Source organism: Phytophthora sojae, assembly GCF_000149755.1.
Source record: "Phytophthora sojae unplaced genomic scaffold PHYSOscaffold_1, whole genome shotgun sequence".
Lineage (NCBI taxonomy): Eukaryota > Oomycota > Peronosporomycetes > Peronosporales > Peronosporaceae > Phytophthora > Phytophthora sojae.
This window is the reverse complement of record NW_009258115.1, coordinates 443,085-463,371: the sequence shown is the minus strand read 5'-3', so window position 1 is coordinate 463,371 and position 20,287 is coordinate 443,085. Positions and strand designations below refer to the sequence as shown.

General features: G+C 52.3%; 7 protein-coding genes across 7 annotated transcripts; 3 read left to right on the top strand and 4 right to left on the bottom strand.

Annotated features, from left to right (window-relative positions):
- Window positions 1-5,384: 5,384 nt before the first annotated feature.
- Window positions 5,385-8,026, top strand: PHYSODRAFT_470615 (hypothetical protein; the record flags this gene model as incomplete). The annotated part of the gene is made up of 7 exons (XM_009515620.1): window positions 5,385-5,485; window positions 5,618-5,650; window positions 5,749-5,914; window positions 5,960-6,298; window positions 6,563-6,700; window positions 6,887-7,427; window positions 7,527-8,026. The coding sequence occupies 7 exons, from the start codon at window positions 5,385-5,387 to the stop codon at window positions 8,024-8,026; spliced, it is 1,818 nt and encodes a 605-aa protein (XP_009513915.1).
- A 2,542-nt stretch (window positions 8,027-10,568) lies between these two features.
- PHYSODRAFT_292925 (hypothetical protein) lies at window positions 10,569-12,660 on the bottom strand (the record flags this gene model as incomplete). The annotated part of the gene is made up of 5 exons (XM_009515619.1): window positions 10,569-10,676; window positions 10,812-11,638; window positions 12,111-12,303; window positions 12,398-12,475; window positions 12,538-12,660. 5 exons carry the CDS (start codon window positions 12,658-12,660, stop codon window positions 10,569-10,571), a joined length of 1,329 nt encoding a protein of 442 aa, XP_009513914.1.
- A 673-nt stretch (window positions 12,661-13,333) lies between these two features.
- Window positions 13,334-13,765, bottom strand: PHYSODRAFT_320542 (hypothetical protein; the record flags this gene model as incomplete). Its single annotated transcript, XM_009515618.1, has 1 exon — window positions 13,334-13,765. The coding sequence occupies one exon, from the start codon at window positions 13,763-13,765 to the stop codon at window positions 13,334-13,336; it is 432 nt and encodes a 143-aa protein (XP_009513913.1).
- Window positions 13,766-13,951: 186 nt separating this feature from the next.
- PHYSODRAFT_320541 (hypothetical protein) lies at window positions 13,952-16,286 on the top strand (the record flags this gene model as incomplete). The annotated part of the gene is made up of 3 exons (XM_009515617.1): window positions 13,952-14,872; window positions 14,922-15,409; window positions 15,650-16,286. The coding sequence occupies 3 exons, from the start codon at window positions 13,952-13,954 to the stop codon at window positions 16,284-16,286; spliced, it is 2,046 nt and encodes a 681-aa protein (XP_009513912.1).
- Window positions 16,287-16,448: 162 nt separating this feature from the next.
- On the top strand, window positions 16,449-16,787 carry PHYSODRAFT_445909 (hypothetical protein; the record flags this gene model as incomplete). The annotated part of the gene is made up of 2 exons (XM_009515616.1): window positions 16,449-16,508; window positions 16,608-16,787. Coding segments are annotated over 2 exons (240 nt in total), but the record flags the coding sequence as incomplete, so codon positions are not given.
- A 1,349-nt stretch (window positions 16,788-18,136) lies between these two features.
- PHYSODRAFT_462972 (hypothetical protein) lies at window positions 18,137-19,006 on the bottom strand (the record flags this gene model as incomplete). Its single annotated transcript, XM_009515615.1, has 1 exon — window positions 18,137-19,006. A coding segment is annotated over one exon (870 nt), but the record flags the coding sequence as incomplete, so codon positions are not given.
- A 72-nt stretch (window positions 19,007-19,078) lies between these two features.
- PHYSODRAFT_472338 (hypothetical protein) lies at window positions 19,079-19,609 on the bottom strand (the record flags this gene model as incomplete). The annotated part of the gene is made up of 1 exon (XM_009515614.1): window positions 19,079-19,609. A coding segment is annotated over one exon (531 nt), but the record flags the coding sequence as incomplete, so codon positions are not given.
- Window positions 19,610-20,287: the final 678 nt, after the last annotated feature.

Genomic DNA, 20,287 nt, shown 5'->3' with positions numbered 1-20,287 from the left:
TGCGCAAAAGGCATTCAATTACTACGTCGGGTAGTAGTTATGATAGCACAGAGCTCCGTCTCGAAAGAGTCCTCGTGCTGCGAGCATTCATGCCTGGACAGCGGATTCCAGCGTCAGACTGAGAATACCGACGACCGGGAGATGGGAGTAGGACCCTGTAGCCCTATCGGCAGCGAGGATTTCCAGGCGAAGGATATAGTTTTCATGTTTCTTGAAGCACGAAAGCAAAGAGAGGTGAGTGTGATTCGGTACCAGTGTCAAGCAGGATGACAACTCATCACTTACCAAGATAGCTCGAGTCTGAATAAGGCGCACCAAGCCCGGTGTGGAGATGGTGCCACTGCCAGTGGCCGTTCAGTTCCCAAAGAAACAGCGCCACTAACCTTCTCGCGAGAAGACATAGAGCTGATGATCCCTGTTTGCTTTTGCACGCCCGCCTCCGCTGTGGACCATCCTAGCGCACTCACACTCACTCGCTTATTGTACGCCACAACCATAATCCTGGTGCTTGGGCCACTGCGTCGATGTCATGTTTCACCTGGAGGCTGCCCTGCGTTGCCGTCATGTTCATTGAGGCGCACTTGGGAGATCATTCTAGACGGAGACGGCACAATTGTCAGCGCTGGCCAAACGAAGTGTTCAGGGTATAGCAAGCAGTCAATGATCTTTTCTCAAAATTGCATGTGGGGATCAACATGATGCGTCTTACCTGAGATACCTATAGCCGTTCAACGTATATATTCGTGTGTATCAAACAACACGGCATATTTAGGCTGACTGGAGAAGCACCCACGCCGTACACCGTCGTTTTCACGAAATGTAGAGAAAACCACCTTCGAAAGCGCGTACACTGGTTGGTACACCAAAAAGACATGCAACGCACAACCGGGTTGATGTTCAGTCCCCAAACCAATCACAGATACCTCGTAGACGACAAGACCGAGCTCTAAACTTCGTTCCGCGATCTAGCTTGGCAGTATTGCTCGGTTAAAGTTGATACGCTTTCCCTGCCAGCGCTGCTTGAGTGCATTCCGTTTGGATATCAAACTTGATGGGACCGTCCACCAATGTCGTATTTTCTTACAGCTTGTCGTTGCTCGAACACCGAAGAGTTTGTCGATTACAACAAGATGAAGCTGCTTTTGTGGCCGCTTCTTTCACCCGGAGTGGTCACGTGAGAGTTCGGTTGGCTGGAAGGAAGTAATCCGCCACATTATAAGAGCTCCGTCGTGCCATTGGGGTGTCAGCAAAGCCCATTAACGCGACGAGCAGTCTTCTTTGTGCTTGCTGCCGACGTCGCGGGGAGCAAGTAAGAAGATCACTACGTAACAAGACAACTTCATAGTGAGTCTACCGAGAATTTAGTCTCATCAGTGCCTTCGTGTCGAGATGCCATCGCTACCTTCCATTGATGAGTGAGCCTTAAGCTAGGGCGATCCTTTTTCGTACACAAAAGCACAACGCGAGGTGAGTTTCTCTCATCTCCCAAGTATTTCCTTACTAAACATACCATGATAATAAAGCGACAGCGCCTGCCATACGCTACAGCAGTTATCAAAGAGGGGTAGCCTTCGTATGCGATGGCATGGTTTGTCTTCCTCACTTAACCTCCATAATGACGCTCTCCATCTCCGCAGCGGAACCCGCTGTTACCTGCACATGTATCCGAAGACCGTCAGCTTACCAAGGTTACCCGGCATAAATGCGAGGCATAGGTATCGTACCGCTAGGGCGGAGGATGTGGCCCAGCTGCTGTTCCTGTATTCGGTCACAGAGTAGCTGAGATTCTTTGGCCGGGCATTGGTTTCTGTAAGTTATGCTTAAGTAAAAAAACAGAAACGTAAGTTTTGATGGTTGCCTCGGATGCCGTCGAATGGGCAAGCGAACCACAAGGACTCATAGGACACAGCTCGCCATACCCACCAGCGTATATGTCACCCGCAGCTCGACCACGCAAGGAACCATCCAGTCGATGCAGCTTGGGACACCACAAACTTGGGCGACTTGGCGGGGGCGAAAAAAGAATGCATCCGTCGGTCTGGAACATGGGTCAGAATTGTAATTTTTGTAGTGGTTTTTTTATACCCAATGAGTCAGCCTAAATTCGTCCATCGCGCCAGCGTACCTAATGAGTCAGCCTAAATTCGCCAGCTTCCTTGGTGCCTTGCAGCGTGCCGTAGCGCCTATGACTCGTGCAACGGCCAACACCAGCCAGCAAAGGGATCCTCTCTCGCTGTCTCGACGTCGAGCACGTACGCTGTAGCCTCTTACAGGACTTTCCCCTCGTTTCAAAGCTCGAGGAAGTGAGGGACCATTATGTCAACACGTTGGGCTACGATGAATGTGGAAACCAATTAGCACATACTAAACATTCACATTGAGTGGACTGTGGTTAGACAAGTCAAACCAGAAGATGAAGATGGAGCCCAGAGGTTATGGCAAGAGCTCGTAAGTGACTGTTGTATCCTGGTTGTGCTTGGTGCAGTTGCTAGCCTCCTAGCTCACCAGGGAACTTACCAGACGTTTTTGGCCACTAGGTTTGTCTTGTGTGCGGTTCACGCTCGGGAGATGGGGACATGATGGCGATTGCGTATGCCGCGTTGGCCACCGTACAGCACGTGCGTACGCTCCGCTAAGACAATTTGTCTGTCTACGCATGGTCTTGGTACTCAACACTCGTATGCGTAGCGTGACACAGCTCATCGTCGGCAAATATTGCATTGTGTTCCAGATCATTTCTTCCAGCTCGCCCACAGTCTGGGTGGCTCAGACTATCGCCCAGGAAATCTCGCGCGAGCCACTCTGGATGAAATACACATGCATCCGCGGTTGCGAAGACTTGCTGTATCGTTAGTACTTCGGTACGTGCTCGAGCAACAGCATAAACAACCTGTCAAAAAAATGACCACGAAGCGGGAGCCCCAGCAATTGCGAAGTGGTGTACTTTAAGTATTGAGCTCGGCAACCGACTCGACGAGATATTCTACGTGCGGTTGCATCGGGTACGAAACACCAATGCGTTAGTGTTTTGCAGTTTTTCTCGGGCTGCTGGCGGATATGACTACCACTGGACGTGTACTTTTGACTATACTATTTCGCTACATATTGCAGCTCCTGGAAATGACGCGCGTGGGTGTTTCTGTAGTAGATTAAGGGCCTTGCTTCGGCACGAGTATACCTACACGTTGAAAAGCTATAATACTGTGTAGGTAGGAGAGACAGCATCTTGCAGGTAGCGCATATCGTTTTGATTGAATTTTTCGTAATATGCTGAGTTTTGCGTTTCCAGGAAGGATGTGCGTTGGATTGACGCGACAGTGCGTAGTATCAGTATCACAACACGATAAGAGTTCGGAGCTTGGACGTGGTTAGTCACTGCATGGCCATTGAGTTGGCAGGCTTCGAGTTCCCAAAAAATAAAACAACGCCATTAATCTTCTCGAAGAATCAGTGCTGATGCTCTCCGGTTGCCTCTGTATGTCCGCCTTGGCCGTTTACACCGTTCTCCACAGTGCGTGGACCATCAGTTTCGCACTCACCCCTCGCTCATGCACTCCACAAGCGTAATAATGGTGTCTGCTCACCACACTTGTGTATGTGTGTTAGCTTCGGATATTGGTCATTGTTAGGACTTGGAGCTCTAAATGAGTACAATATACCTCACCATCGAAATGAAAAATGAAATAATTCCGGTGCCTGGGGCTCGAAACGCGTCAACGTCTCTTTGGGATCTTCTTGGCTCACTGAGGTCGAGCTTTCTGCGTCATGGTTCACAAACCGTAAGCTATAGCACCGCAGTACGGAGAAACCCCGCTATCAATTAACGTTTTAAGCGAGGTAAGTGCGGTCCCATCAAGTTTGATACCCAAACGGATTGCACTCAGGCAGCGCTGGCAGGGGAAGCGTGTCAACTTTAACCGAGCGATACTGCCAAGCTAGATCGCGGAACGAAGTTTAGAGCTCGGTGTTATCGTCTACGAGGTATCTGTTTCTCTGTGCGATTGGTTTCGGGACTGAACACAAACTCGGTTGTGCGTTGCGTGTCTTTTTGGTGTACCAGTGTACGCACTTTCGAAGGTGGTGTTCGCTACATTTCGTGAAAACGACGGTGTATGGCGTGGGTGCTTCTCCAGTCAGCCTAAATGTGCCGTGTTGTTTGATACACACGAATATATACGTTGAACGGCTATAGGTATCTCAGGTAAGACGTATCATTTCCAACACTGTCGCGGGTTTTGGGGCAAATGATGGACTTGTCATTGTGCCATCCTTGAGGGCGTGGCGTGGCGGGTTAACTGCGGCGAGGAAATTCGCGAATGAGCAGGACTGGAGCCTGCTTGCTTCGGAGTCCCTCCCGGTCTAACTATAGCCTAACTGCGTAGCGGGAAACACCGCCTTCGTCAGCAACTGCTCTAACCTATGTTACCTCTATTGCTTCCGCAACCTACACTGTTGATCCCCACATGCAATTTTGAGAAAAGATCATTGACTGCTTGCTATACCCTGAACACTTCGTTTGGCCAGCGCTGACAATTGTGCCGTCTCCGTCTAGAATGATCTCCCAAGTGCGCCTCAATGAACATGACGGCAACGCAGGGCAGCCTCCAGGTGAAACATGACATCGACGCAGTGGCCCAAGCACCAGGATTATGGTTGTGGCGTACAATAAGCGAGTGAGTGTGAGTGCGCTAGGATGGTCCACAGCGGAGGCGGGCGTGCAAAAGCAAACAGGGATCATCAGCTCTATGTCTTCTCGCGAGAAGGTTAGTGGCGCTGTTTCTTTGGGAACTGAACGGCCACTGGCAGTGGCACCATCTCCACACCGGGCTTGGTGCGCCTTATTCAGACTCGAGCTATCTTGGTAAGTGATGAGTTGTCATCCTGCTTGACACTGGTACCGAATCACACTCACCTCTCTTTGCTTTCGTGCTTCAAGAAACATGAAAACTATATCCTTCGCCTGGAAATCCTCGCTGCCGATAGGGCTACAGGGTCCTACTCCCATCTCCCGGTCGTCGGTATTCTCAGTCTGACGCTGGAATCCGCTGTCCAGGCATGAATGCTCGCAGCACGAGGACTCTTTCGAGACGGAGCTCTGTGCTATCATAACTACTACCCGACGTAGTAATTGAATGCCTTTTGCGCAGTAAAGAAGGAGTTTGTTCCCCCGGACCCATGCCGAGCCCGCACGGCTGCATTGAAAAGTGGTCAGCGGCAGCCATGAACTGTAATACAAGCCCAAATACATTATTTTGTGCCGTTTCAGTGACGCAACTTCCGTCCTCCGGATCGGTTCACGCTCGTACTTAAGCGGCGCTGTCTCCACTGGTCCGCGGCCAAAACACCGTCGAGTTCATAGAAGAGGCGCGAGGGGAACGTCCAAGATGAGCGCGACACCGCCGCCGCCGCCTCTCGACGTAGCCTCCGCCGGCTTCTTCCGCCTCGAATGCAGCCACGCGCAGCTCTTCCAGCCCGAGTACAAGAGGTACGCAGGCAGACCAAACCGCCTTATGCAGGCAGGGCTCACTGCTGCGCCATGCTGCACAATTTGCACGCACAGTTCAACTTGAACTGTTCAAGTATCCAACCGGTGACAACATATCCTCGTGCCTCGCAGGAGCAACCGCACCAAGGGCCTCAAGATCCTCCGGTATACTTGATACCGCCGTGTCCCCGATTTATCTGCTCTGTACCTGAGCCTGTTGAACCGCTGCTTGGTGCTGATTGTCCTTCTGTTTGGCCGTGCAGATGCTTCCCGCACTGCTGCCCCGAGCACATCGACCGCAGCTACTGCGGCGCGTCCCTGAGCGTGCGCGTGGAGCTGGCGGCTCCGTCCTCGGACGCCGCCGCTCCGGCAGACCCACCGCCCAGCCAAGTGGTGACCGTGTTCGCGCGCTTCGAGGCCACGAGCGACGTGAGTCTCCGACCCGGCGAGTGCGTCGAGGTGGCCAAGATGGAGGCCGGCACGCAGTCCGACAGCAACCTGGAAGGGCAGTGGGTGGCGGGCTCGCTGGACCGGCCGTCCAGACTCGTGACCACCATCCGCGCGCCCGGCACGCCGTCGGACGACCACAAGCCGCTCGTCTTCCATCTCAACGGCAAGCCCTTCTCCCGCTGGTACTACGACTGGGAGAGCGGCGCCAACAAGGCGCAGCGCCTCATGAAGCATGTTCTGAAGGCCTACATCGTCGAGCGCTGCGCCATCGACCAGGACGACAATTTCACCGCCTTCACGAGCCGACACGCGCGCACGCAGCTGTACCGCGTGCTCAGCGTCGTGACTTCGCCCGAGTTCACCGTCATTTCCTACCGCCGCGCACCGTCCGAGCAATACCAAGGGATGGTACCTGAGGGCGGATCGCCAGCGTACGCAGATCCTTCTTCTTACCACGGTGGTCTAGACCCTGCGCGTAGTTTTCATGCTTCGTACTCACGCTACTCACGCGTGTTGGATAACCAACTGCGTGGCCCTAGCGCCATGAAACCAGATCCCAGCGAAGCGTATCACGAGAGCCGCCCGCAATTATCGCGGATTTCAACCCCGCCGTCGTACCCGACGGAGATTTCTGATCGACTGGAGGACCAGTTGCGGTGGGAGCACGCGAACGAGTCGGCCGTGTCGATGTCGAAGAATCTGGCGCTAGCGTACTCACTCGTTCGCTGGGCGCCGCTCGGCGTCTATGCTTCTTGTGTTGATGAGGTTGCAAGTTGTCTTCAACAGCGTCTGCAGGAGGCGTTTAGAGGGACTTCAGTCTCCAGCGAGCTCGACAAGCTCAATTGTTTCTCCAAAGTTTTGTTTGACCAGGCGGAAACAGACGCAGGCTCAGCCGCAGCGTCATCGTTTCTCACACGCGAAGATGGACCCTCCAGGACGCTGTCGAGCCAGATAAATTCGCTGCTGCGTGCATTAGCGCAGGCGGCGCTGTGGTTTTTCTCGAAGACCACGCAGCGTTGGGTGCGCGCGTTCTTCTTGCAGTATGCCGAGTCCGTTCTGGACAAACATTCGCTCCGCGCGTGCTTCGTGCTGTTCGTGAAGGAAACGAGGAACCGCCTGGACACGGAAGTGTTCCAGAACACACAACTGCAGAGTCTGGCTAACGTGGCCGAGGAAGTCATCGCCGCTGTCTACTCTTGCTCGTTCTTCCACGCGCGACGGCCGCAGATTCGGGAGATTTTGAGCGGGCAGAGCTTCGCAGGCTGGAACGCGTTCGTGGCTCAGATGCGCCAGACCTATGTCAACGTATCGACTTGTCCGAGGAGCATCTCACGAACGATAGCTGTGCGCGATTCCGAGCCGAACTTTAATCGAGCACATCCGCCACAAAATTCAATTGAGAGCGACTGGAACGCCGAGTGGTTTCTGCAGGTGGACGAGGCAGTGTGGAAACCGAGCCAACAGACCATGAAAGCGGACTCTAAGAGCGGCTGTGATGGTTTTGCAGAAGATAGCGAAGCGATTTGTCTGCTCACCTTGTTCGAGACTATGTCGCAGATAGTGCGTCTGCAGGTGGCGATCGACGCACAAGCCTGCGTGCTACGCATTCGGTCTACTGAAGGTGTGGCCAGTGCACTAGACTGTATGTGTTTGGTGCTGGACGGCAAAGAGCGGGTGTTCTCTCAATTTCCCAACGGATTGGCGTCGGGCATCGGCTCAGGGAGACACGGAGACTATATCGGAGAAACGCGGGTAGAGAAACCCGGACGCCTCGTAGTATACCTGCAGGTTTTCACCTGGTCTACAGAGATACACCGACCCTCTTACCACGTGCGGCTACGAATCGAATGCTGGCAGAGTAAGCGGCTGTGTGTTAGCGGTGATGTACTTGCCACCACTGCACCAGCGTCCTTCCCGCTGGAGGACACTTCGAATCTGGGGGAAATGCCGCTACGAATGAAACGCGCGGCGGTGGCGAACTTCTTCGAGCAGCAACTTCAAGATTATTCAGCTGGTGAGTGGGCTACGTCTCCATCCGCTGGACCATGGAGGGAACTGGGTAGATTTCGTCTGAGTTACCTGAAGTTCTAGTGAGTCGAAGAAAGTGATATGTTCTGGCAGATATTATCCGTTGTATTAGGAGACTTAAGTACAACAACGGACGAGTCTGGTAGTGGCCCATGGCCAGCTCATCGGACGTAATATTACTTGTGACAACGAGGATTACAGTTGGTTGTGTTCCCGCCTGCTAACAACTACATGAGCCACGGTAAAGCGACAATAAACTGGACAATTCTAGCCTCAGCAAAGTTCGAGTTACATTTCATAGGTTAGTAGAATGTGAAGTAATTTATTTGATCATCCGCCGCGCGCCGGGTGCGCGGGAAAATTCTCTACATTATTCAAAGCCCTTACTCCTAAGCTCTAATTGTACGATCTCCGCGGCCGTATTGCCATCATGATACCAGCTAATACTCATGACCATGACTACGTCAATCCGAGCCTGCGCGTAATGAAATGAACTCATCAAAGATGAGTGATCGATATCACGGCGGATACTGCTGGTCTCACCATCCCAGTTGTCATATCCACAAGAAATTGTATACGCCTGTCCAACACTACTTGCCACTATTTTTTCAGTCACGATTTCATAGATTCGTGTTTGCCGGTTCGTCTTGTGTGATGGGCTCGCAAGAGCTGTATTGCAACAGCTAATACGTACCGCATGCTGCGCTGGAACAGTGCACCGTAGTAAGCCGCAATATCTGCCAACTCCTTTTCATTTAAGATGCTGCACAAGGGAGAGAGACACTATCTGGAGCTCATCCAGCTTTAGAGAACATCATACTATAGCACTACTTACCGACGAGACCGTCCCGTAGCTGTTGTTCGAAATACAAAATGGACATCAATAAATGCATTGCACGTACCAGCGTCGGCCAATTGTTTTGCATTCCTTCGAGTTTGTTCCTTGAAACTCCACACGCCATACCGTGATGCTGTCAGTTGAATATTTGCTAGTTAAACAAATACATACATCGGTGGGTATTAGTGATTCGTTGCAAAATTGTGCATGGCTGCTTGTGCGGGGTTATGCTCGTCACATCCTCAGTTATGGTTCCCAGGATCTACGGACGAACTTTTAAACGTTGCTGGGAACGGTATGGACGCTCACCAAAACAATCAAAGGGTATGAAGCGCGAGCTCAAGATTCACGGGGTTGGTATAGGGGTGTTTCTCGGCGCTGACAATTTAAGCAGCCCCCGATCATGACACCATGCGAAGAGGGAGGGAAAACAAAGCCCGGCGCAATGCTTTAGCCTCTTGAAACTTTGGGAAAACGTAGGGTGTAGCTGCTTTGTGAGGCGATAGGCAGCTTGAACTCGAGTAAAATTCATCTCATTTTCTTAAATCTTCCAAGATCCGTTCGCGATACGTTTATCAGATCCGCCATCCTTTGTCCTCTCACTTCTGGAGCACCACATTAGCACCAAACCGTCAAAGTCAGAACACGCTATGATTTTGAATGCCGCGTACAACATGTCAGAGTTGATGGGTGAGCGGTATTCCAGCCTGTGTTTCACACATTAGCCGACGCCAATGTTCTGAATTAACGCGGACGGAAACGTTGTATAATCACAATGATCTGCATCACGACAAATATTAGATACCCCAATCTTTTTACATCGCCAGAAACGTCATTAACGTACTCTGGTTACCCGCACGCATATAAATATCAAGCGACCAGGCTCTGCCAGAGGCCCCACGTCCGCGAGCAGAATGCAGTTGGCCACTTCGCCTGGTTCAGCTTCTTCTGGGCTAGAGGCTTCCCTGCTCCTCCGTTCCGGTAAAGTGCCCTCACCGTGTAGGCTAAATTAGCGGAAACTGGGCCACAACATGTCCAGGTTGGTCACAATTGTAATTACTTGAATCGGTTACGAAAGGGCGGCCGTCCATCGACAGTTCACGACACCACTTTTGACTGCGCCGCTAATTCACGAGAAGACCGCTTTACCTCTGTGATCTCCACCCCTCAGGGCCACGACTTGCCTGCGACTTGGTACGTACCCCTTTGATGTGTGCAGTCTCCCCAGCAATAAGCTTCGATATCGGTGAAGGGGCTCTATCGCGTACGGTACGGCGGCTGATTCTTACATGTAGCCATGTGCGGCTTTAGCTCTGTTGTGCGTGGTGTGAACAAGCTCAGAGTCGATGAATCTACAGAAGAGTATCATGAACTGACGATGATAGATTGGTGTACTGTTGCTATTGTGTTCCTCACCAGGGCGACACGCAAGATCTTTCTCTATCGATTTATTTTCCAGATGAAGAAGCGCAAACGACCCGCCGAAACGACCGTGTGTTCAAAGACACGTGCTCAAGGAGAGTCTTGCGAGGACTGTAGAATCATGTGGCTCCAGACACGGTGAAGACTCGTGTTTGAGGTCACCACGCGAGGCCACGAAAACTTGGTCGGTTGGAACTGTGGATGGTGCACGAAGTATGGCATCTTCCTTGGAAATCGACTTCTCAATGCCTTGCCTGTGACGGGCCCACTAATATGCGGGACCAAACGTTCACAATCGATTTTTTAGTGGTTTACTTTTGGCATCATCTCACTACTAGAGAAAAATTATTTGAAATCTTGGGTCTCGATGGTGGTCCAAGTTGATGATACGTTGGAGATTGTCGCCGGTGTATCTTCAGCGAATTGGTAGCGCAGTGTTTGATTCAAACAACACTGGGCCGTCGTGTGGCGATGTTACTTAGACCAAGGAAATATTGTGTCAAGGAAACTTGAAGTATGATGCTGGGCGTGATGGTGAAAAGCGACAACGTAAGTACGGCAAAACATCACGTCTCACGAAGTACACACTGAAGCAAAATCGCGGATTTCTGAAGACGATTCGGCTGCATCCGCGTGTTTGTGTATGCAAAAGCAATCCTTGACGAGGCTGTGTTCCGCAGCGAGTCGTCCGAGCTCACTCAGTGCTACATGTGAGGTAGTGTTATCGACTGCAAGGTGACCGCATCGAAAGCAGACAAGCAGCATGTGCGTGTAGTAGGCTTCCAACGCACTCCAAACGAAGTAGTGTGTTGATGAGGGACAAGCAGTATTTATGAGACTGCGGATGCTGAGCTGAGCTGGTGGTCGTGGTGAGGATTCATTATCGAGTCGTGCTGGCGTCCAGCGCCACCCCTCCATTCCACGTTGATACAATGCACTGTGACACCTAGTAAGCGGTTTCAAAGCGCTGGAGGAAAACACCTCGAGCTTGTGGTTGCCGATTTGCGCTTTCCGGCTGAAATGTAAACTGGATCGGCGAATCTGGATCATCTGGCGGCATCGAATGATTGAGAAGTGACGCACCGGCATTGCTGCGATCGATGCAGCCAAATTGCTAGCTGCGAAGATTGTAGCGAAGGTTGCGTGCGTTTTCTCGCGGCAACGTTGATGGTGTGTGGCCTTGGCTGGAATATAGACGGATGAGCGTTCGTGAACCACGCCCAATGTGTGGTCAGCATACGGCGGATGGGTTGCTTTTCGTTTCCTAGAGAGTATCTTGTCCTGGACTCCTGGCTCGATGGAATCTTTCTCCTTGGACTCGGATTGAATCTCCACCTGCACGCATTTGACGCGCTTATTAATCTGCGGCAGTTGTGACGTCGAATCGGTAGCAGGTCGGACCGATCGTACGGGGTCTACTGTTCAGTTAGTATCAATTTTTGAGTTTCGATTTGGAAGCGCGCATTGTATCTACAGTGGCCACAACAGCGATGCTGTGAAGTAGGGTGACTCGTGTACCGAAGCATCACCGAGTTCCGACGCAATTACTGATCGTGAAAATGCACTCGCGCTTACAGAAAACAAAAGATCGATAGAGTGTGCGAGCAATTGGTGTGGTGAAGTTGTAGAATGCTCATTGGGATAACGAAATCTAATGCGACCGCTTCGGAGACAACGGGCTCGGTTTTAGCATCTGCGTGATGTAGATGGTCAAGCGTACCCCTTGTCAATTCGGTGTGTCGTTCAGCAGCTTCTGAGCTTCAATTGCATCGTTAAGGCAACGGATGCCGAGAGCGGATGGTGGCGGTCGGGTTGTGGTCGCTATCGAGTTGTGCAGGTTTTCTGCGATCTCCGTCCATTTCACATTGTCGTTGGCGTTTTAGATACGCTGGAGGGAAACATGCCGAGCTTTGGGGATGCACATGTTGCGTCTCCCGATCGTGGACAGCGCTACAAAATTTACAAATCGTTGAAATGTAAATTGGATCGATGAATCTGCTTCGTCTGGCGGCATCGAATGATAGTGAAGTGAAGCACGGGCATTTTCGCCGGCATCTATGCCGTCAAGTACTGTAGTTAGCTATAAAGTTTGTGGCGAGAGGCGAGCGCGTTTCTCGCAGCAATGCTTATCGTGGGTCGTCTTTGTGGGAAGATAGATCGAGCTCCGTGCGTACTGTGTGTCCGCAATGAGTAACCACGCGGTGGACAGGTGGATTTGGTTTCCTAGGGAGCATCTCGTCCTGGATTCCTGCCTAGGTAGGTCCTATTCGTCCTGGCTGCCGATTGACTCGCCACCAACCCGCGATTAACGCACAAGATACTGTGTTGCATCGGTTGTGGCGTCGAATGTGGGCCGATCGGTGAGTGGATGGCGGTCGGAGTGTACGCTGGTGGGCTGTATCGTTGGTATGAATTTCTGAGGGGATTCCAAGACCATTTTGAAGCTCACTACTGGGCCGGTAGCGTCATCTGCGGCCACAACGGCGATGCTGCGAGGGCGAGCAACTGCTGTGGCGTAGCAAATGGGGTTTCCGACCCCATTATCGATCGTGAAAGATGCATTCTCACACAAAACAAACGTGGGCTGGGGTATAAATGTAGGCTTTTGTGTTTGGATAGAAGATCAGTGTTGTCACTTACCTAGCGGCTAACGACTACTAAAGGCTGTTAACTATCATCTGAAGAGTGGGCTCCTACACTTCGTTCACTGGAAAGTGCTACATGATCACACAGGTCCTTGATGTGTGAACTGGATTGTTTGTTCGTGGTACAAGCTTTGGGTCTCGATGTCAATTAATGAGAACACGTTGAATACTTAATTTTTTGTTATTTTTTGCTCGAAGCCGTACTTCTGCACTAAAAAACAAGCAAACAACTGTGTCTATAGTTTTGTTTTCTTGCTGAATGTCTGGATGGTAACACTATGCAGCGTATCTAAACCGCATCTGTGGGGAGGAAAAAATAAACAAACTGAATTTTGGGTTGCCGGGGTGAATACGTTGCTAGCTTTTAGTGGTGAGCACCATCACTGGGTTAAAGTTTTCTACTGTTTCTTGCCTATTTAGTAATCTCCCTCAATTAGCTACAGATTACCACGACATGTCTGGCTATCATTCCTTGACGTAACTCACGCGGAACCTGCCAAATTCTTCCCACGGTGCTGACGAGGCCCTCGCCGCCTCGCGGTTGTCGCGAAGCCGCTGCGAGAAAGCTTTCTCCACGGCCTCGCGCTTCTCTCGTAGTGACAGCTCGCCCAGATACTGTGCGCCGTCCGATGTGAACGAGGCAGGCGCGCTCGTTACCAGCACGTCGCCGCTCACGCACAGTCGCTGACTGCGCCAGCATCCCATTCGCAAGCGTAGGTGGTAGGATGGACCGTCCTTTGACCAAGTGAAGATCTGCAGGTACACAACGAGTCGTCCGGACTGATCCACGCGCATCTCGGCGATGTAGTCTCCGTTTGATCCTGCGCTGATACTCGACGCCATTCCATTGGGAAACTGCGAAAACACGCGCTCCTTGCCGTCCAGTATTAGGCGCATGCAGTCCTGAACGCCAACAGCGGCTGTATCCTTCTCTTTGTGTCTCGCGACCAACTGCGAGCTATGGAGGCGATTTTCCCACCATTAAAGACTGAACTTCTCACTGTTGATCGGAGGCTGATGAGCAGCGAACTCGCGAGTTTGCACGTGCAAACCGACAGAGAGGAATATAACCAAGTCAGGAGCATGCTCCACAGGGTGCAGTTGGCCCTAGCAAGCGTATTCACTACTGTGTACGATCCAGATTCACTGTTTACTTTGGCGTGGGAAACGTGGCTGTTCATGGTGATGACGACGCAGTGGGTGCTAGTGATGTTCCAGTCGTGCTTCCCTCTGGAGGAAGGACATAATAAGGTGGACTCACTCATGGTCTTCTTAGAGTGTTCGTTTCTCCTGGACGTTTTCATTCGCTCACGACTTGGGTTCTACGAGTACGGGAATAAAATCATGGATATCCACCGCATCAAGCACCAGTACTTCCGATCGGGGGCTTTCGCTTTGGATATCATCGCGCTATTGCCGCTTTATGCTGTGAGTTGGGGCATAGAGTCGTACCAGCGATGGGACCTCCTGAACGTCATCAAACTTCTGCGATTGTTCAAAGTTCCCAAGCAACTTCACGCACTCGAGACGCGGTACCTTAAGCGAACGACGGTGCTGCATCTGTTCAAACTGCTCTACTACACGTTCATGCTCTCGCACATTCTGGGCTGCATCTGGTTCAACTTTGCGTCGGGAGTAGCCACCCCCAAATTCAGAGACAGCTCAGCCCCGACCGCCACCCAGACGGCATTGGGTGAGAACCTGTGGCTGCCATCCAAGAAGCTGGAAAATGGGTCGCTCATGCTCCAGTACATGGCGTCTCTCCGTTGGTCGTTCGGTCTCATGTCGTCTTCAGGCGAGTCCGAGTACCCACAGACCACGGCCCAATGCATTTTCAGCGTTGTGACCATGACCGCGGGCGTTTTCCTGTTTGCGTACGTGATTGGTAATTTTACCGATATTATCGAGCTCACAAGCTCCGAGAGCAGAGAATTCGATGTCAAAATGGAGGCAGCACAACAAATGCTAGACCATTTCAAGATCCCGACTATCCTCCAGGAGCGGGTCAAGCAAGACCTTCTTGTTGTTTAAAAGGTACCACACGATCACCCAGGAGCATCTGCTCGGAGAGTGTTTGCCACCGTCCTTGCTGACGGATATCCGCCTTGTATACCTAAAGCCCATGATCGAGAAAGTGGATTTCCTCGCGGGAATGGAGATATCCATCACGCGAATGCTGGTGTCCCAGTTCACGCAGGTGCTGGTTTCTCGTGGCGAGTTTGTTTTCAGGTTCGGGGACTGCGGCAGCGACATGTTCTTCGTATTCACGGGCATCCTCGACGTTCTGCTGCCCATGCAGCTAGCCAAACGTTCCAGACCCACGTTCAGAGCTGTAGCAGACACTGTAGCAAGCAAGGAGAACGCGTCCTCCCAGGCTGGACCGACACCGGAGGATATCGATAACAGCTTGCAGCAGATCAGTATTCCAGGCCAACTGAAGAAGATGAACGAGATATCCGCTGGCAGATATTTTGCTGAGAACGGATTATTCACGAATGGGGAACGGGACGCCTACATCCAGGCTCGGACGTCGTGCATCCTGTAGTGACTGTCGCGCGAATCGCTGGAGCTAGTATTCGAGCGCTACCCCAAGTGGAAGGAGAAGGTCATTCAAATCGCGAATATTCACCGTGAGCAGGCGCGACTGGAGCAGCTTTCGCGCGATGAGCAACGCCGTGGGATGCTGATAGGTGGTGGGCGAGCTTTGTCACGTTCGGACATTGTGAATGAGCGAGCCGAGGGGTTGAAAGGAGCGCGATATCACACCCGTTTGCAGCGTAGCAACACTGGGAGCAGCAGTCGGATCCTCCCAGTTCCGACGTCGGTGGGTTTGGTAGACCAGCAGGTTCAGAAGCCTCTTCTTCGGTTGGTCGATAAGTTTCTTCACGGGGTTCCAGTGCAGAGCAAGTTCCACCACTTTTGGCTGCGGTTCATCATTTGCTGCACCATGTTTGTCGCCGTTATGACCCCCTACCAGCTCACGATAGACGCTATGGATCGCACAGCGGTCGTCCCCGTTCTCGTAATTATCATAGGGATCCTTTGCGAAGTCGCTTTCGTCGTGGATCTTTGGTTTAGCTGGCACGTGCGTGAGTCCCAGGCGTCAATGGAACTGTATGACCAAAAGCTGCGGAGCGTGTACAGGAAGGAGCGGATGCTCTGGGATATCCTCGCCGCCATTCCGTTCTACGATGTGCTGGCAGTACTGGGCTGCAGTGCGTGGTTCAAATTGCTACGTTGCATCAAGATTTTCAACCTCGGCAGCTACTTCAACGAGCTAAACCGACGTAGCATTTCCAACGAGACAACCAGCTTTTGGCACGTCTGGATGGGGTATTTGTTGGTCATCTACTGGGTGGCGTGTGCGTATCTGGCAGTGTCGATGGACGCAGGCTTCGGAGCAGAGTGGGAAGGGTAGCTTCCGTCCCAGGATCTGGTTGTCTCGGACCCTCAGAATCCGTTCTCCTCTCAGCTCGCGCTTCGTCTATTGCGGGGACTTTTCTTCGCGATGGTGACTTTCGTCAAGAAAGCTTACTGCCCCGAGCCTGAGACTGCAACGCTCTACGCGTTCCACATCGCTATCCGTACGTCGTGCGTGCTTCAAGTGTCCACAAAGCCCCTATCGTGGTTCATCATGAAGGTCATCGCCCCTGTTTGCTGGGAAGAAAGCCAGAGGATGGACGAGTTCACGCGCGCTCTTGCTGAACGCTTGCGCTTCGAGTGCTACCCACGCGATGAGAGTGTTGTCACGGAAGGAAGTATCGTGCGAGCCATGTATTTCGTGATCAAAGGCCACTTGAGCATGCACAGCCGCTCTCTCCTGGATCGACCGGTTGGGCTCCGTAGTGGCAGCTACTTCGGAGAGCGTGGTTTGCTGGGGTGCACCATCAGCGCTTATACTGTACGGACCGTACGGGCCTGTGATCTGCTTTCTCTGAGCTCCGAGGCGTTTGTTCAAGTGCTGCAGGGGCACCTATTCACTCGTCTCGCTCTCAATTTGTGTGAGGGTGCGTACAAACACCTAAAGAAGCAACACATTGCGTCTTGCTCGAGAACTGACATGGAAGAGCACTGGGGAGCAGCTCTACTGGGAGCCGTCCAAGCGATCCAGACCCAGAGACAACCAGCTGCGCAAGCGAACCTCCCTGTTGCCAAGGAAGTCGCTGGGAAGGAAGCGGGTGACCCTCCTCCCAACTCGGATCGGATTCCTTTATCGTCCCTACGACGTAAAGTCACACGCCAGAACAGCAAGGCTCCGGAGAAGCAAGACCATCTCCTGCGCAGCGGCCACAAAGATGTACCGAACGTTGGTGAAGCTAAGGGCGTCCACATTGCGGACAAGGAGAGCGATGAGCTTCCTGCCAACATTGATTTGATGTTCAAAGCTCTGAAGACGCCCCACAGCTGCTTCGAGGCGTTCGCCCCCCTGCTTCACATCATGCTGGCGACCGACCCGCTGGAGTGGCATGTGAGTTTCAATACCCTCAACAGTACCGCCCTGCCGAATGCAATTGAGTCGGCAGACAATTCCGGGTGCTGGCGGCGCAACTCGCCCCCAGCAGCCGAACATGCAATTGCGTCACCACTCATCAGCCGCAATGAAGAAATTGAGCAATAAACTCAAAAGTAGTGCGAAAACCTATTTGTCGAGGAAACTCCACTTTGACTTCTTTTCATGTAAGACTATGAATTGGCTAGTTAGCTGGTGCCAAGTACAAAAATGTATCTTCCTTCAAAATCGTCAAAAGCTGCCTTTGTCATTCCTTCTTAGTTTTCTTTCTTTCTTCCCCTTACAGCCTTTTCAAGTCGTCGCTTCACGTGCTTCATCATCGCCGAGCCTTATCCTCACATGCTGACGCCTTTTTGCTCGTTACTTCACGCAAAGTTGCTGGAAATGAGCCCTGCACGGGCCCCAAGTGACATGGAGATCGAGCGGAACGTGTCCCCGAGATCGTCAATTGAAATGGCTTCGTGCACTGTCCCGCCAAGGTGCTCGGCGAGATCTGTGACGCCCAGATCGCTGACACGTCCATACCCAACCACAAAAGCTCGCAAGCCCGACACCGCGTACTGCTGCCGCATGCTCGTCGCTAGCTTCAGCCCTTGCTTACGGTCAGCAGGTCGACCGTCCGTGAAGAAGATGAGTACAGGCTGGTACTTTTTCCTCGGATTCCGTGAGAGCACGGCGTTCGCTTGTTTCAAGCCCTTCTCATAGTACGTCCCACCACCACGGAAGTTCACGTATCGCGTTGCAGCCTGCTCAATCTTGACTTTTTCATACTCGAGAGTGCCCTTATCCCCAAAGGTAATTACCGAGACGATATCTTGACGACAGCCGCACGACATGCGACCTCGCAAATAGTCCCGGACTCCTCTCACCAACGCTTGCCACGGACCGCCTTTCATCGACCCCGAGCAGTCCAAGACGAAAACGTGGTGCAATATACCAGCGGAGGCGGCATGCGAGCACGTAAAACGATGGCCGTTGATGTACGTGACACCATCTCGCTCCAGGAAGGGAACGGATGCAGCAGGTAGATGCCAGACAGGGAGATCACAGCCGGAAGGTTCTTTCTCACGCCCTTTGTGGTCCGGTGCATTGCATAAGTACGGACACTTAGTGAACAGCGCGCGCTCTGCAGGGGACGAACAAGGGTCTTCCCACCCGATCGTTCTCCAGTACTCAGCATGCAACACTTCATCAACCTCGTGGTCTGGGGCTGGAATCAACGCAGTTTCGCAGTGGCGTCGGTGATCCCCCAAAGCCGAGTAGACACACGCATCAGCACTCTGGTAGCACTTGAGGTAGTGGACGTGTCCTCGTCCGGCTGTAGAGCAGTACAAATTGCACATTTCGGCGCTACCCTTCTCGCCTGCGGCGTACTTGCGGCTGTCCCAGCTGATGGTGCTCTGCTTAGCAACAAAGCGCATCTTGCGCATGTTGCCGTGTGCAGCAGAGTGCAGTCCGTGGTGTCCGAACGGTTTGGCGCAGTAATACTCACAGGCCACGCATCTCGCGGCGCATCCATGAGGGGCTACCCTCCCATCCCACAACTTCTTGGCACACGAGTGCATACCGCCGTGGCTTGTTTGTCCGGGCTCCAATATGATGGCGCACTGGTTGCGTGTTCCAACCATCCGCTTCGATCCATACTCGAAATTGTCGAACGAACCGCTGAACTGACGCGTGGAGACTCGGACGCTTTTGCTGCATATGCCATTCGCCTCACAAACTTTACTGCATACGTGGCTTGAAGCACACATATGCCGCGCATTTTCACTGCTGCCCGTGTAATACCCAAGCAAGCCTCCTTGTTCTTGGGCAAGTGTTGCACTTAATCCAGGATTTCCATGAAAATGGTTTGCGGAATCGCAACGCTCCTCACAGCTTTCCATCTCGCACGCATAGGCGCACTGCGTCTCCACACACTTGTGCACAGTGTGAAGCCGCTCTCCGTTCAACACGCACACCCCTTCACAATTTGGCGCACTGCACAAAATACCGCAAATGTGCTGCTTGACGGAGCAGCGATGATTTCCGTCATGCCCCGCCATCTGCACGCAAACAATTTCGCAGTTCGAAGCATCCGCGAGACTGCATACAAACCCGCAAGTGTGGTCTCCCTTTCCGCAGTCGCACGTTCCTTCGTGGCCAGCCTTACCGGTACAGCGAGGAACCTGTTCACGGTGCTGGTAGCTCTGCACACAGTACTCACAATAGCTGCGACACACATGAGTCATGCCACAGTTGTGCTTCTCCTCACCTGGGGAGTGGCAAGCTGGGCGCATACACTGGAGTTGGCACTGCGCGCACCCATGACCACACCTCTTAAAACGCGTCTCGAACGGGAGAAGTCGAGCTCGCTCGATGTTATCCCAATCATCCGCAAATCGCTCAGGTCCCAGGAATTCCTTCACCCAGACGACAGCCTTCGATTTACGACGGCAAACCAAAAAAGACAGCATGGCGTCGAAATTGGTGTAGTCTGCCGTGGTGATTTTTTCTTCTGCTCCCTTCAATATCAGCTCCAAATAGTGTTGAAACAGCATCGTGATGGTATCGTAGATAGACCCTGTGTCCGCTGTTTCAGCGCAGACTGATGGTCCAAAATCTAAATTCTCGTCAATCGCTGCTAGTGAGAACTGGAGGTTCAAACGCTTCCAAGATTCAGCAAACTCGGGGTAGTCATGGCATAGATCTTCGAAAGAAAGCATTCCAGCAGCACGCTCGTTCTTTGAATCCGGCAGAATTCCTGTGCGAATGATACCAGGCAGATTTCGGTGAAGCTCCTTCATCTGAAGTTGTTGCGCGGTTTCTTCAACAGTGGTCCAATCCAAGATCGACATTTTGGCCAATACCAGTCGGATAAAGTCGTGGAAGGCTCTCCCGCTTCGAAACCCATGCTCCGCTTCGCCCTG